Here is a 14,596-nt window from a genome sequence, read left to right as displayed (position 1 = left end):
TTGTCCAGCCCAGAGATTGGTGCACATCCCTCACACTATTGCACTCCTCTGTACCCACTTTAATTTTCCTTTTTTCATTTTATTTTCCTCTCCATCTCCTGATCTCAGCATTTAGTCATCATGTACATATTCACTGAACACCACCTGTGAGCTTGACATTAGGTCAGAATAGGAGCTACTGAAATGAACAGGAAATGGACAGCACCACCTTCCCCGCTCCTCTGCCCCACCCTTGTGGAGCCATGATCAAGCTTCTAGGAGCCCTTGGCTGGCCATTTTTTCCTTGGGTTCAGGGCACAATCCTCTAAGCCTTTCCTAGTACATGGACCATTTCTCCCTATTGACTGCCTCCAGAGAGAAACTATAATTTATATTAACTTATGGATAGTGATGTGCTTCTATATTTACAAGGGATGCATTTATCTTATGCATATGTATTATACCGGGGTCTTTGTGGCTCAGCTGGTAAAGAATCCACCTGCAATGTGGGAGACCTGGGTTTGATCCCTGGGTTGGGAAGGTCCCCTGGAGAAGGGAAAGGCTACCCACTCCAGTATTCTGGCCTGGAGAATCCCATGGACTGTATAATCTGTGGGGTCACAAAGAGTGGGACACAACTGAGAGATTTCACTTTTAGACAGTACAGCGAAGCCTGGCATGCTGCAGTCCATGGGGTCTCAAAGAGTCGGACACGACTTGGCGATGGAACATTAGACAATACTGCTGGGAATTATATGACCTAAAGGTTTTTTTTTTTTTTTTCCAATTTATATTTTTTGTAACTATTTCCAGAAAGCCTAATGATACACTCCAAATAGATGGGCTCAGTGTTGAGGTAGAAAAGGATGACCCCTACTTCCTCCTAGAACATCTTGGCACTTGGGTGTCTGTCACACCTCACCCCTCAGTTGGTCTCTAAGTTCAGGTCAGCTCTGAGTGACTCTGAGACTGTAACTTTTTTTCTATCTTACCTCCTCTACTCAAAACTCCATCTTAAATGTGGAGGGTAAATAAATTATTTATTCCCTCATTGCTTTTTCGTGTATGAAGACAAGAGGTGTGTGCGTGCTAAGTTGCTTCAGTCAGGTCCAATTCTTTGTGACCCTATGGGCTGTAGCCCACCAGGCTCCTCTGTCCGTGGGATTCTCCAAGCAAGGATACTAGAGTGGGTTGCCATGCCCTCCTCCAGGGGACCCTCCTGACCCAGGGATCAAACCTGCATCTCCTTGTGTCTCCTGCATTGGCAGGCGGGTTCTTTACCACTGGAGCTACCTGGGAAGCCCTAGAAGACAAGAGGACCTACAATGTTTACAAGGATTCTGGTCTTTCCCGTGGAATAAGAATATTTTGATACAATTTCAAATTTATCATCACAAGAATTCCCATAAGCCCTTTAAACGAGCTTTATGCATTTACATTTTGCCCTGTTTCTCTCTCCTTCTCTCTCCTCTCTTGCCATCTCTTCTCTTTTTCTCTGCTCCTTGCCCACTTCTTCGTCCTTCCTCTGGCTCTTTGTCTTCCTCTGCTTCATGAAGTTGATAACTTAGTTTGTTACTCCTGTTTTCTAGAGTTCTCATCACATCTCAATTCCTGCTATACATAGCTGAGATGGAGCAAGAAAGCATCTCAACTCCACTGCTCCCCTACCCCAGTGGCTGCCAACCTTGATGGCATGTTAGAGTCACCCAGGTGATGGGGGCAGCGTCCAGGTATTAGCATCCATCATTACACTCTCCAGGTGTTTCCAATATGCACCTGATCTTGAGGACCACTGAACCAGAAGTTCCATTGCTCTTAACTAGTCAACTTCCTGAATGGGCAGGAATCCCACTCTGGCTTCACATGTTGGGGCGACAGCACAAGGGCTGACCAGTCTGAGTGAACACCAGAAATGAGGAGCCCTGGAAGCTCCCTGAATTCCAAGAGCTAGACTTTTAATTGCAAGATTGTGAGGGTGTGTGGGGATCTCAGAGAAGGGGTGCATGTGGGGGACTCAGGAAAGTGGCTACTTACTAAACATCACTCAAAAAATAAATAACACTGAAACATGTATACCATCATATGTGAAACAGATCACCAGCCCAGGTTCGATGCAAGAGACAGGGTGCTCAGGGCTGGTGCACTGCGATGACCCTGAGGGATGGGATGGGGAGGGAGGTGGGAGGGGGGTTCAGGATGGGGAACACATGTACACCCATGGCTGATTCATGTCAATGTATGGCAAAAACCACTACAGTGTTGTAAAGTAATTAGCCTCCAATTAAAATAAATAAATTAATTAAAAAAATAAATAGCAAAGAAAGAAGAGCCCTTATAATGCCAAGTAACAAATACAGAAAAAAATGTGAAGTTAGAAAATCACCATTTAATAAATTCATAGTAATAATTGAATCAGATAAGAATCATCAATAGATGGTGATAAAAACTACTAGAAGAGGAGCCAGATAGCCGCATAGCCTCAAAGTATCTCCACATAATATAGCTATTCATTATGATGAGAAAAAGTTGTAACTTTCCCATGGAGAGGACTGAGAGTCATCACTTCAACCAAGTCAGCCAGTTGGCATCACCAATCATGGACAAACATCACTTACCTCCTGACAGGAGTACCAGCAAGGACATAACATCAATTCTATGTTATACCTGTCCAAGAAATATACAACCTCAATATAATCATGAGAAAGTATTAGACAAACCCCCAGTGAGGAATATTCTACAAAGATCTGACTTGTAATCATCAAAATCAAAGAAGAAACAGAGGGGCTGAGGAAGTAGAGAAGACTGTAAGTAGAGAAGTAGAGAAGACTGAAAAACAAAAGTAGAGAAGACTGTAAGTAGAGAAGTAGAGAAGTAGAGAAGACTGAAAAACAAAAAAAAATTCTGTTAAGCAAATGCAACATGTGCGCCTTGTCATTATTTTTGTTTAGGTTTTTTTTCCTTTCTTTTTCAAAATGTTTTTGGCTGTGCCACAAGACATGCAGGATCTTAGTTTCCCAACCAGGGATTGAACCCATGTCCAGGTCAATGGACACCCACTGGACGGCCAGGGAAGTCCATGTTTAGTGTTCTTTATAAAGAACATTATTGGGGTGATTGGCAAAATTTGACTAATGTCTCTGGATCATATGGTGGCACTGTATGAACATCAACTTTCTGACTTGTCTGATTATATTGTGATTATGTGAGAATATGTCCTTGTCTTTTAGGAAATTTATACTAAAGCATTTTGTGATGTTGAGACATTGTATCTACAACTCTCAAATTACACACGTGCGTGTGTGTGTGTAAGAATGTGTGTGTGTGAGATAGAGTAAACATGGTACATAATTTACAATTTGTGGATGATATTTGGGAAAACTGGGTGAAGAGGATAGTGAAGGTCTTTAGCTATTTTTGCAACTTTTCTCCAAGCTTATTTCAAAACAAAAATGTTAATTTTTAAAAAAAGAAATAAGCATGAGATCTATACAAAGAGAGTATGAAAATGGAGCAAAAGAAAATTTTAAAGATGTATAAAGAGTTAGCTAGAAAATTCAATTTAGAAAAATGCCAGCTTTTCTAAGCAAGAGATTTTGACTACTGTGAGAAAAAGTTTAAATAGATATAAGAAGACTCAAGGGATTATATAATCATCATAATAAAACTTTGTATAGTGTCTTACAGAATGAAAATGCATTTCCAATGTTGACTCAACCTTGTAGATGAGGAAACTGAGACAAGTAAAAGACAGTGGTGTCCACCTGAAGCAGTCATCCCTGGACCAGTCTGTACAGGTGGTGCTTCTAGAACTGGTCCAGTGAAGGCGACTGTGCATTTTAGAAGTAAGCATAGGTGTCATCTTAAGACCATGACAACTAAGGCGTTGTCAAAGCTTAAGGCTCAGAAGTAGCAAGCTAATGCTTTCTTTTACCCCTTGCGTCTCCCAGCTTTCTGAACCTGGTTCCAGGACCATATCTTGTACATGGACTGGAGTTTCAATTCTCAAGTTTCTTCAAATGTCTGAAGTAAGGCCAGATTGTCTTTTTTTTTTTTTTTTTCTGTTTTTGTTGTTGTTGCTTATGTGATCATGATTTTTTATTTTATTAAAACCTTTATTTTTTATTGGAGTCTAGTTAATTAACAATAGTATGTTAATTTCCAGTATTGTGCAAAGTGATTCAATTATACATATGCATGTATCTATTCTTTTTAAAATTCTTTTCCCATTCAAGTTATTAAAGAATATTAAGCAGAGTTCCCTTTGCTGTACAGTAGGACTTGTTGGTTGTCTGTTCTAAATATAGCTCTGTATTTGTTGGTTTTGGCTGTTGTTCTTTTTTCAGGAGCACTTACCTTTTCAAAATTCCATACTTATAATTACAATCCATTTATATACACAATGGGATTGAAGTCCAGTAACTAGAGAACTATGGTTGTTTGAACAAATTCCTCTTCAGTGTTTCAAGTCCCAAGGGCTTCAAAAAAAAAGTGAGGCCTTTGGCCAATGAATCTGCCCCGTGTGGCAGTCTGGCCATAGGGTCTTGTGTGCCATGGGACATAGAGCTCTTTGTCCAGGATCAGGTTTCGTGGTGCCAACAAGAGAAATGTCTTGGAGCTCCTTCAATAAACATACACGTGAGGGAGCCTGGGAGCAAGTCCATTGACACAGTTTAGAATGATGAGTTTTGCTTGGTTTTCTTTTCACACTATATGTGACCAGGACCTGACAGTGAAGCTGGGACATCACTTCCTAGGGAAGTGATTCTCAAACTTCTTGGTCTCAGGATCTCTTTACTTTCAAATTTAGTGAAGACCCTGTGCTTTGTTTGGGTGGATTATATCTCCAAACATTTGCTGCATTAAGAAAAATGGAGTCATTTGTAAATTGTTTTGCGAAATATTTATTTCTCCGTTCATTAAAAATAACAATATATCAAATACATGTTGACATAAATAATATATTTTTAATGAAAGACCACTATATTTTCCAAAGCAAAAACAGTTAGTGAGAAGAATGACATTGCTGTATAATTTGTAAATCTGTTTAATGTCTGGCTTAATAGAAGACAGCTGGATTCTTGCATCAGTTTCCATATTCATCTATTGTGACACCACAGAGCACAGTCTCTGGAAAGTGGCACTGTATATCAATGAGAGGATGAGTGAAAATGGCAAAAACAACAGAGTATTTATGTGAAAAGAGCCTTGACCTTGTAGACCCCAGAAAGAGTTCTGGGGTCTCCCCTGGTTCCCCAAACTACATTTTCAAAATACTGTCCTAGGGTTAAGCCTTCAATAGCACCTAAATGGCAATATTTGGTTATGACCATGAGCCTATGCACAGGGGTGATCTTAGAAAATAATAGACCAGGAATAAATGGTGATTGTGGGTATGAAAATCCAAGAACATGCTGAAAGTCTTAACACACTGAAGGAGAGTCTAGATAGTAAAACAAGAAGGGAAAAGCTGGTAAGTAGAAGACAAAGCAAACAAAACTATGAACTCTGATCCCAGGGTAGAGATTGTCTCCCCTATGTCATATCTTTACACACTTATCTCTGTCTGGGTGATTTCTGGTCTGTAGAAGAGTTAGCACTTTGTAAGTTAATTCAGTCATTAGAGGGAACAGCAACAATCTAGTATTATCTCATAAATAAGTACTAATAGCATCAGTACTTGGAGAAGAAAGAGTACTCATCAGGAATAATATTGCCATTGCTGGCAGCCCCCATACATACAGAAAAAAAGTAGTCACAGGAGAAGGAGTATTAGTGCAAATGGCAAGAGTTTATGAAGGGTAAGTAGTCATTGTAGAAAAAGCATTACTAGTACTATTGTCCCCAGATGTTATAGCGGAAGGATAATTTGTAATCAGAGCATCATTACCAAGGCTGGCAGTTGGAGAAGTGGTTACTGTAGGAGGAGAGGTTACTGTAGCAAAAGTAGTGTTCTTATCATAAATACTTTCAGAGAAACTAGTCACAATAGAAAACTATCGCTAGTGGTATCAGCAGCAGTATCTGTAGGAATACAGTGGTAATGGGTGAGCATTATTAGTGCTAGTAGCAGCAGTATTTGTTGAAGAATGAGTAGTGGTAATAAGAGAGTAGTACCAGTGCTGGTATCAGTAGTACTTGTTGGGAAAGAAGTAGCTGTGATAGGAAGAGTAGCACTAGTTCTAGCAGTAGTAGTATTTGCAGGGAAAGGCACAGTAGAATTAGGGACATTAGTGTTAATAACTTCAATAGCACTTGCTGGGAAAGGCATGATTGTGACAGGAAGAAAACTATTAGTGCTAGACAGTACTGTTTGTGGGGGAAGATACAGTAGTATTAGAGACAGCAGTACTAGTTGAAACTTCAGTACTACTTGTTGGGAAAGGCATGGTTGTGACCGGAAGAGTAACATTAGTGCTATCAATAGTAGTATTTATAGTGGAAGATATAGTGGTATTATTAGAGGCAGTAGTACTAGCTGAAACTTGAGTAGCACTTGTGTATGGCGTGTCCGTGATAGGAAGAGTAACATTAGTGCCATCAGTAGTAGTATTTATAGGGGAAGATACAGTGGCATTAGGGACAGTAGTACTTGTTGAAACTTGAGTAGCACTTGTGTATGGCGTGTCCGTGATAGGAAGAGTGATATCAGTGCTATCCATAGAAGTATTTATAGGGGAAGATATAGTGGCATTAGGGAAAGTAGTAGTAGTTGAAACTTGAGTAGCACTTGTTGGGTATGGCATGTCCATGATAGGAAGAGTAACATTAGTGCTATCCAGAGTAGTATTAATAGGAGAAGATATAGTGGCATTAAGGAAAGTAGTAGTAGTTGAAACTTCAGCAGTACTTGTTGTGTATGGGGTGTCCGTGATAGGAAGAGTAACATTAGTGGTATCCAGAGTAGTATTAATAGGGGAAGATATAGTGGCATTAAGGAAAGTAGTAGTAGTTGAAACTTCAGCAGTACTTGTTGTATAAGGCATGGTTGTGACTGGAAGGGTAACATTAGTGCCATCAGTAGTAGTATTTACAGGGGAAGATACAGTGGCGTTAGGGACAGTAGTACTAGTTGAAACTTGAGTAGCACTTGTTGTGTATAGCATGTCTGTGACTGGAAGAGTAACATTAGTGCCATCAGTAGTAGTATTTACAGGGGAAGATACAGTGGCGTTAGGGACAGTAGTACTTGTTGAAACTTGAGAAGCACTTGTTGTGTATGGCGTGTCCGTGATAGGAAGAGTAATATCAGTGGTATCAGTAGTAGTATTTATAGGGGAAGATACAGTGGCATTAGGGACAGTAGTACTAGTTGAAACTTGAGTAGCACTTGTTGGGGATGGCGTGTCCGTGATAGGAAGAGTAACATTAGTGCCATCAGTAGTAGTATTTATAGGGGAAGATACAGTGGCATTAGAGACAGTAGTACTAGTTGAAACTTGAGAAGCACTTGTTGGGGATGGCGTGTCCGTGATAGGAAGAGTAACATTAGTGCCATCAGTAGTAGTATTTATAGGGGAAGATATAGTGGCATTAGGGAAAATAGTACTTGTTGAAACTTGAGAAGCACTTGTTGTGTATAGCATGTCTGTGATAGGAAGAGTAACATTAGTGCTATCCAGAGTAGTATAAATAGGAGAAGATATAGTGGCATTAAGGAAAGTAGTACTAGTTGAAACTTCAGCAGTACTTGTTGTATAAGGCATGGTTGTGACTGGAAGGGTAACATTAGTGCCATCAGTAGTAGTATTTATAGGGGAAGATACAGTGGCATTAGGGACAGTAGTACTTGTTGAAACTTGAGTAGCACTTGTTGTGTATGGCGTGTCCGTGATAGGAAGAGTAACATTAGTGCCATCAGTAGTAGTATTTATAGGGGAAGATACAGTGGCATTAGAGACAGTAGTACTAGTTGAAACTTGAGAAGCACTTGTTGGGTATGGCGTGTCCGTGATAGGAAGAGTAATATCAGTGGTATCAGTAGTAGTATTTATAGGGGAAGATACAGTGGCATTAGGGACAGTAGTACTAGTTGAAACTTGAGTAGCACTTGTTGGGGATGGCGTGTCCGTGATAGGAAGAGTAACATTAGTGCTATCCAGAGTAGTATAAATAGGAGAAGATACAGTGGCATTAGGGACAGTAGTACTAGTTGAAACTTGAGAAGCACTTGTTGGGGATGGCGTGTCTGTGATAGGAAGAGTACTATCAGTGCTATCCAGAGTCGTATTTATAGGGGAAGATACAGTGGCATTAGGGACAGTAACACTAGTTGAAACGTCAGTAGCACTTGTTGGGTAAGGCCTGGCTGTGACGGGAAGAATAACACTAGTGCTACCAGCAGCAGTATTTGTAGGGAAAGATGTACTGGTACTGGGGACGGTAGTACCAGTTGAAACCTCAGTAGCACTTGTTGGAAAAGAAGTGGTTGTCATAGGAAGAGGAGCACTAGTGCTATCAGTAGTACTAGTGCTACTTGGAGTAGAAGAACTAGTGGTAACAGAAGTAGCAGCAGTAGTAGAAGTTGTAGGAGGATGTAAAGAACTCATTGGGAAGGTACTCGTCATAGTCGTAGTAGAAACTATAGGACCACCGTGAATCCAAGTAATCTCAGTTAACTTTTCCAGGCTGATAATCTTGTCAGTCAGTTGAATATTTAGTGTCTGCCAGAAAAGAAGAGATGAAGTTGGTATTTTAGAATTTGTTAAATATCACATTCAAGTTAAACCTCACATTACAGTATAACAACTGTGCAATGCAACTTATTAAGACCAATCTAACACACAGCACAGTCTCTTTGGGAAACATATGGAGAGGATTCCATCAGATCATTGAGCATTGATCCCTGGACTCTCCTGAAAGGATTACTAATGTGCACTGTACAATATGAGTCAACATTTGTAAATATAGATAACCTTTCAAGTATATGTAAATATAACAATAGTGCTAATAACTTTACAGAAAAATAAAATTACTATATGATATGATAACATTCCTTTAAGACATACCTGATTGTAAGGGTCACTCTTGAAATTCATCACCATGAATTGTTGATTGTCATAGGAGACAGTCACTTGTGTTATATCAGTAGAGTTTATGCCCCAGATTCTAATATATCCAACTTTCAGTGAATTAGTGTCACTCAAATAATTATTATGTATCATTTGGATTTGCAGTACACTCTGCAAAGAATGTATAAAGAGGAAAAGATAGATAATACATCTTTTAATAGACTAAATTCTATATTACAATGTTAACAAAAATGCTGGTGTTATTCTTAAATACTTCATGAAGACATACTTCCTGAGTACTTAAGACAATAAATTTGAGGTGCTCAAAACAGGTTTGTGTGTCAACATTATGAGAGTTTTTTTACCTACATTATTACTAATTCTTACAATGATTTTGAAAAGAAAGAATCCCTATGTCTGTTTCTCAGATGAGAAAACTGAGGCTCTGTGAGAGAAAATGAGAAGGTCAAGGTCATATAGCTTAAAGGCATTTATATGGTTGGAATCATGATGAACTTATGTGCATAGCACTGTATGACTTAGCACAGTAAGAATAAACGATTATGGCAACTTGTCCGTAGGCTAAGGATCAGTCATTCAATTCACTCACTCACTCATGTCCAACTCTTTGTGACCCCATAGACTGTAGCATGCCAGGCTTCCCTGTCCATCACCAACTCCCAGAGCTTGTTAAAACTCATGTCCTTTGAGTCGGTGATGCCATCCAACCATCTCATCCTCTGTTGTCCCCTTCTCCTCCTGCCTTCAATCTTTCCTAGCATCAGGGTCTTTTACAGTGAGTTGGCTCTTGGCATCAGGTGGCCAAAGTATTGGAGCTTCAGTTTGAGATCGGTCCTTCCAATGACTATTCAGCACTGATTTCCTTTAGGATGGACTGGTTTGATCTCCTTGTTGTCCAAGGGACTCCCAAGAGTCTTTTCCAACACCACAATTCAAAAGCATCAATTCTTCGGTGCTCAGCTTTCTTTATAGTCCAATTCTCACATCCATACATGACTACTGGAAAAACTATAGCTCTGACTAGATGGACCTTTGTTGGCAAAGTAATGTCCCTGCTTTTTAGTATGTTGTCTAGGTTTGTTATAGCTTTTCTTCCAAGGAGCAAGCATCTTTTAATTTTATGGCTGCAGTCATCATTTGCAGTGATTTTGGAGCCCAAAAATATAAAGTCTGTCACTGTTTCCATTGTTTCCCCATCCATTTGCCATGAAGTGATGGGACCAGATGGCATGATCTTAGTTTTCTGAATGTTGAGTTTTAAGCCAGCTGTTTCCCTCTCCTCTTTCATTTTCATCAAGAGGCTCTTTAGTTCTTATTCTCTTTCTGCCCTAAGGGTGGTGTCATCTGCATATCTGAGGTTATTGATATTTCCCTCAGCAATCTTGATTCCAGTTTGAGCTTCATCCAGCCCGGCATTTAGCATGATGTACTCTGCACATAAGTTAAATAAGCAGGGTGACAAAATACAGCCTTGACATACTCCTTTCCCAATTTGGAACCAGTCTGTTGTTCCATGCCTGGTTCTAACTGTTGCTTCTTGACCTGCATACAGATTTCTCAAGAGGCAGGTCAGGTGGTCTGGTATTCCCAAGTCTTAAAGAATTTTCCCATAGTTTGTTATGATCCATACAGTCAAAGGCTTTAGCATAGACTAAGGACAGTTTGCAACACATCTAAATTATGAACTATTTTAAGTATCAACACAAGAGTTACAATAATGTGAGTGAAGTCATGAGATGTTGGAAGATTAAAGCCTAAATGAAAATCATCATGAATATTTGTTATGGGTGTTAAAAGAAAAGAAGAATCACCATGGAAATAGGGTTGTCAAGAAAGGACTTGGGAAAGACGTGGAATGTGAGAAGTCCTGGGAGGATGGATAGAGCTGATGAAGACAAAATGAACAGGAAAGGGAATGGGGTGGAGGGAGGCAGAGATACTCCTGACAAAGGCAGAGAACAAAGGCGCTGAGTTCACAGGCTCCTGTAGCTGGCACTAAGCAGAGAAATTACTGGTTAAGTACATAAGATGATGACTTGATGCAATCAGTTAAGGAGACACCTGCAGTAGAGTGAAACGATAAACTCCTAGACTCTGATAGCAACAGCAGAAAGAAAATGATGTTCAGTTGGCATTATGGAGAATTAACCAGACTTTTGTGACTGATTGAGCAACAAGAATCAAGAGAAAATTAAGAAAAAGGAATATAACATGAAGTAAATGGATGTTTTGGAGCTAACTCTTATGATTCAGGGGATCCTATTTTTAAGTTGCCTGGGATTTTGCAAGCCAGTTGATAGCTTGAAATTGACTAACGTGATGGGAGATTTCACACACAGAAATTAACAAATGCTACAAATCAGCCACCAAGCCCCATAACCTCATACCAGCCAGAACACCACTGATAAAAATTACTCCCAGGGGAAGCTGTCTTTCATGTCAAAGCACTGATCCTTAGGAAAAACTCCATCAAACATCACATAGAAATAAGAATCCATTTATCACTACCTTGGAATAACAGAAGAATGGAATTTTAGCATTAGAAGATATTAACATTTATGAGAAACCTAATATGTTATAATCAAGAAACAGGAGAACTATCTTCCCTAGCTAGAATAACTATTTAGCAGTAGGAAGAGAACTAAAATCCAGGACTTCTAGATGAACAGCTTCATTAAAGAGCAATATTTTCAGAGGAAAATGATATAATCTTCAACTCTTTTCTTAAACTAAGAACAGAGAAGTTACATGCTTAATTAGTATACAAAGTCTTGCATTTTGTTTCAGAAACGCAAACGCAGGATGGCAACACCATGACCCAATAATAATGTCTATGAAGATAATTTGATACACGTGTTTAAAAAAACCATAGTGTGATGTAATAACAGTAAGAAAACAGTTTAGCTAAAAGGAGCTAAGAGTTAGGTAATGAACTAAATAAGTATTTATTGTTGCATACCACTGAAGTTTTGAGTTTTTGGTGGTTTTTTTTTTTTTTTTTTGCAATAGAAAGTCCATGCTGTCTTATAGACTATAATGCAAACCACGTATGTAATTCAACAAGAGAAAAAGGAAAAATTGCCTTGATGATGTTTTCTTTAACCCAATATATCAAAAAATAGTGGGCTTCCCTGGTGGCTCAGATGGTAAAGAATATGCTTGTAATGAGGGAGACCCAGGTATGATCCCTGGGTCAGGAGATTCCCTGGAGGAGGGAATGGTTATGCATTCCAGTATTATTGCCTGGGAAATCCCATGGACAGAGGAGCCTGGCAAGCTACAGTCCACGGTGTCACAAAGATTCGGACATGACTGAGTGACTAACACACATCCAAAGTATTATTATTTTAACATACGTTTAACATAAAATATTAATGTGATATTTTATAATCTTTTTAAATATTTAAAATTAAGCTAGCCATATTTCAAATGCTTGATTGCCACATGAGGCTAGTGACTATCATTGCATACCAGAGTGCAGCTCTAAGATAATCTCTCAATCCTGGGACCATGCTTTTAGAGAAATCTAGACTAATTGTAGCCCAAAGAGAATGAGCTAATCTGGAAACCAGTGTAGGCACAAAACAGAGGAACTATGAAGTTAGTCTGGAGATATATAATTCCAAGAAGACAAAAGGAATATGTGACAGATACCTTCAAACATTTGAAGCACTGTTATGTAGAAAAAACACAATAGATTTATGTTGTACTATTCCTTAGTTAAGTCCACAAGTAAAAATTAGAAAGAAGCAGATTATAGGTTTGATAGAGAATGATCCTCCTACTCTAATTAAGACTATATGGATTTTCCATGGAATCATTTAACATGCCTAGTAGATTGATTGTATTATGACCTCCAGTGATTTGTCCCTCCCTGTCTATACTCTTCCATGCAATTATGCAATGACCTCCCTCTCTGGATGGGGCATTGTATCCAACCTCTGTGGGGGTTAGCCATATGACTTTGCCTATTGACAACTTAATACAAATGGAGATTTCAGAAAGCCCTCACACAAGCTTTTCCACCTCTATTTTTGCCCTCTTTCATAATCATGGAAATGTCATGCCCAGACCTGCCTGTAAGACCATCTTAGATCATCCAAGAGCAGCTGACCTCCAACATGTGACCGCCCCCTCCAGATATGTGATCACCAGAGCAAACTGACATTCCCATGACTGATTGCAGATGAATGTGAGCCAGCCAAGATCAGCCAAGCCCAGCTTAGATCACCTAAGCACTGCAAAGTTATAAGCTAAATAAGCATTAATTACTACATGCTGCTGAAGTTATGAGGTTGTTTCTTATGCACCATTTTTGTGCAACAGATAGCCAATCTAGGATTTATCCTTCAAATTTTTATCAGCCAGAAAGTGTCTCATTTCCTATAAACATGTCATATATTCAAGGACTCATTTTTTTCCCCAGCATTATATGAATTACAATTTTTTTTTTAATAGAGTGATGGTATACTGGGCAATTGTTAAAATAAGAACTGTTTCTTCCTTGTTTTAATGTCAGTAGATCTGATTTATAAATGTAAAGGCAGGAAGATATGGGATATGATATAGTTCACTGATTACATTTACTCTGTAGCTAGCTGGGAAAGGATTTATAAAATTCAATAAAACTGTCTTACCTGAGCTGCTGTAAAGTTTACCAAGAAATAGTTTCCATTTTCAAAGGTATCTGCAAGCAAGAGAAAAAGAATAAGCAACTGCTCATTGTTTCAACAATAACAGATAATCTTTCATGCAGTCAGAAAATATTTCATTGGGATCACAAGTACTGATCCATAAATCATGACAGCAGCACTAAAGATAGTAGCTGAGAGAATATTTCACCCCAGGTTAGTGTGGGGATGTACCTATGGAAGAGGGTATTTTTGAGGTGAGCATCAGGAGATTGCAAATACAAGAGAATCTGGATTAATAGACACCATAGGTGAAAAGGCATGGAGGCTACTGATTGCAACAGCAAAGAATCTGCCTGCAGTACAGGAGACCTGGCTTTGATCCCTGGGTAAGGAAGATCCCCTGGGGAAGGGAATGGCTACCCACTCCCCAGAATTCTTGCCTGGAGAATTCTGCAGACAGAGGAGCTTGACAGGCTATAGTCCATGCAGTCACAAAGAGTGGGACACGACTGAGCAACTAACACACAGCAAGTGCATAGCCTTGAGAATTCACATGGCTGTGATGATAAAGGCTTAGAGTTGGGGAGATTGGTTAGGAATTTGTGCTCTCAAGTGAAATTGACATAGATTCAAATTTCCACTTTTGTATTACTGTGAAAACTCTGGGAAATTACTTAACATTTCATCATCTGTAGACTGGAGATGCTAATAGTACCCAGCTCAAGGCAATGAGGTCTACAACATGCCACTTGTGTTGATAAGTGCTCAAAATTTGTTGTTTACAATCATCATCGAAGTCATCATCATCTCTACCTTCCTAGTACCTCTCTCCCTACTCTTAGCTCATCCTTCTGCAGTGTTCCAGATCCTAAGGCCTCCGCCTCAGCTTGTAACATCTGTGTGTTCAACTCGAAATTCAACCATATATCCACCACTCTTCAGCTCCTGTGTTTC

At 39.3% G+C, this 14,596-nt stretch overlaps 1 protein-coding gene across 1 annotated transcript in view; it reads right to left on the bottom strand.

The window, feature by feature from the left end:
• Positions 1-4,864: 4,864 nt before the first annotated feature.
• LOC102411245 (probable maltase-glucoamylase 2) overlaps positions 4,865-14,596 on the bottom strand; it is a 99,357-nt gene continuing 89,625 nt past the window's right edge. Inside the window, exons 46-48 of the mRNA XM_025291693.3 lie at positions 13,646-13,695; positions 8,985-9,158; positions 4,865-8,639 (exon numbers count right to left, since the gene is read on the bottom strand). Coding sequence (XP_025147478.3) covers positions 6,276-8,639; positions 8,985-9,158; positions 13,646-13,695 — 2,588 coding nt within the window. The 3' untranslated portion in view covers positions 4,865-6,275. The remainder of the gene's footprint in view (positions 8,640-8,984; positions 9,159-13,645; positions 13,696-14,596) is intronic.

Source organism: Bubalus bubalis, chromosome 8, assembly GCF_019923935.1.
Source record: "Bubalus bubalis isolate 160015118507 breed Murrah chromosome 8, NDDB_SH_1, whole genome shotgun sequence".
NCBI classification, from domain to species: Eukaryota; Metazoa; Chordata; class Mammalia; order Artiodactyla; family Bovidae; genus Bubalus; species Bubalus bubalis.
Note: the sequence above shows the minus strand (reverse complement) of the source record. Positions and strands in the feature narration are given on the sequence as shown.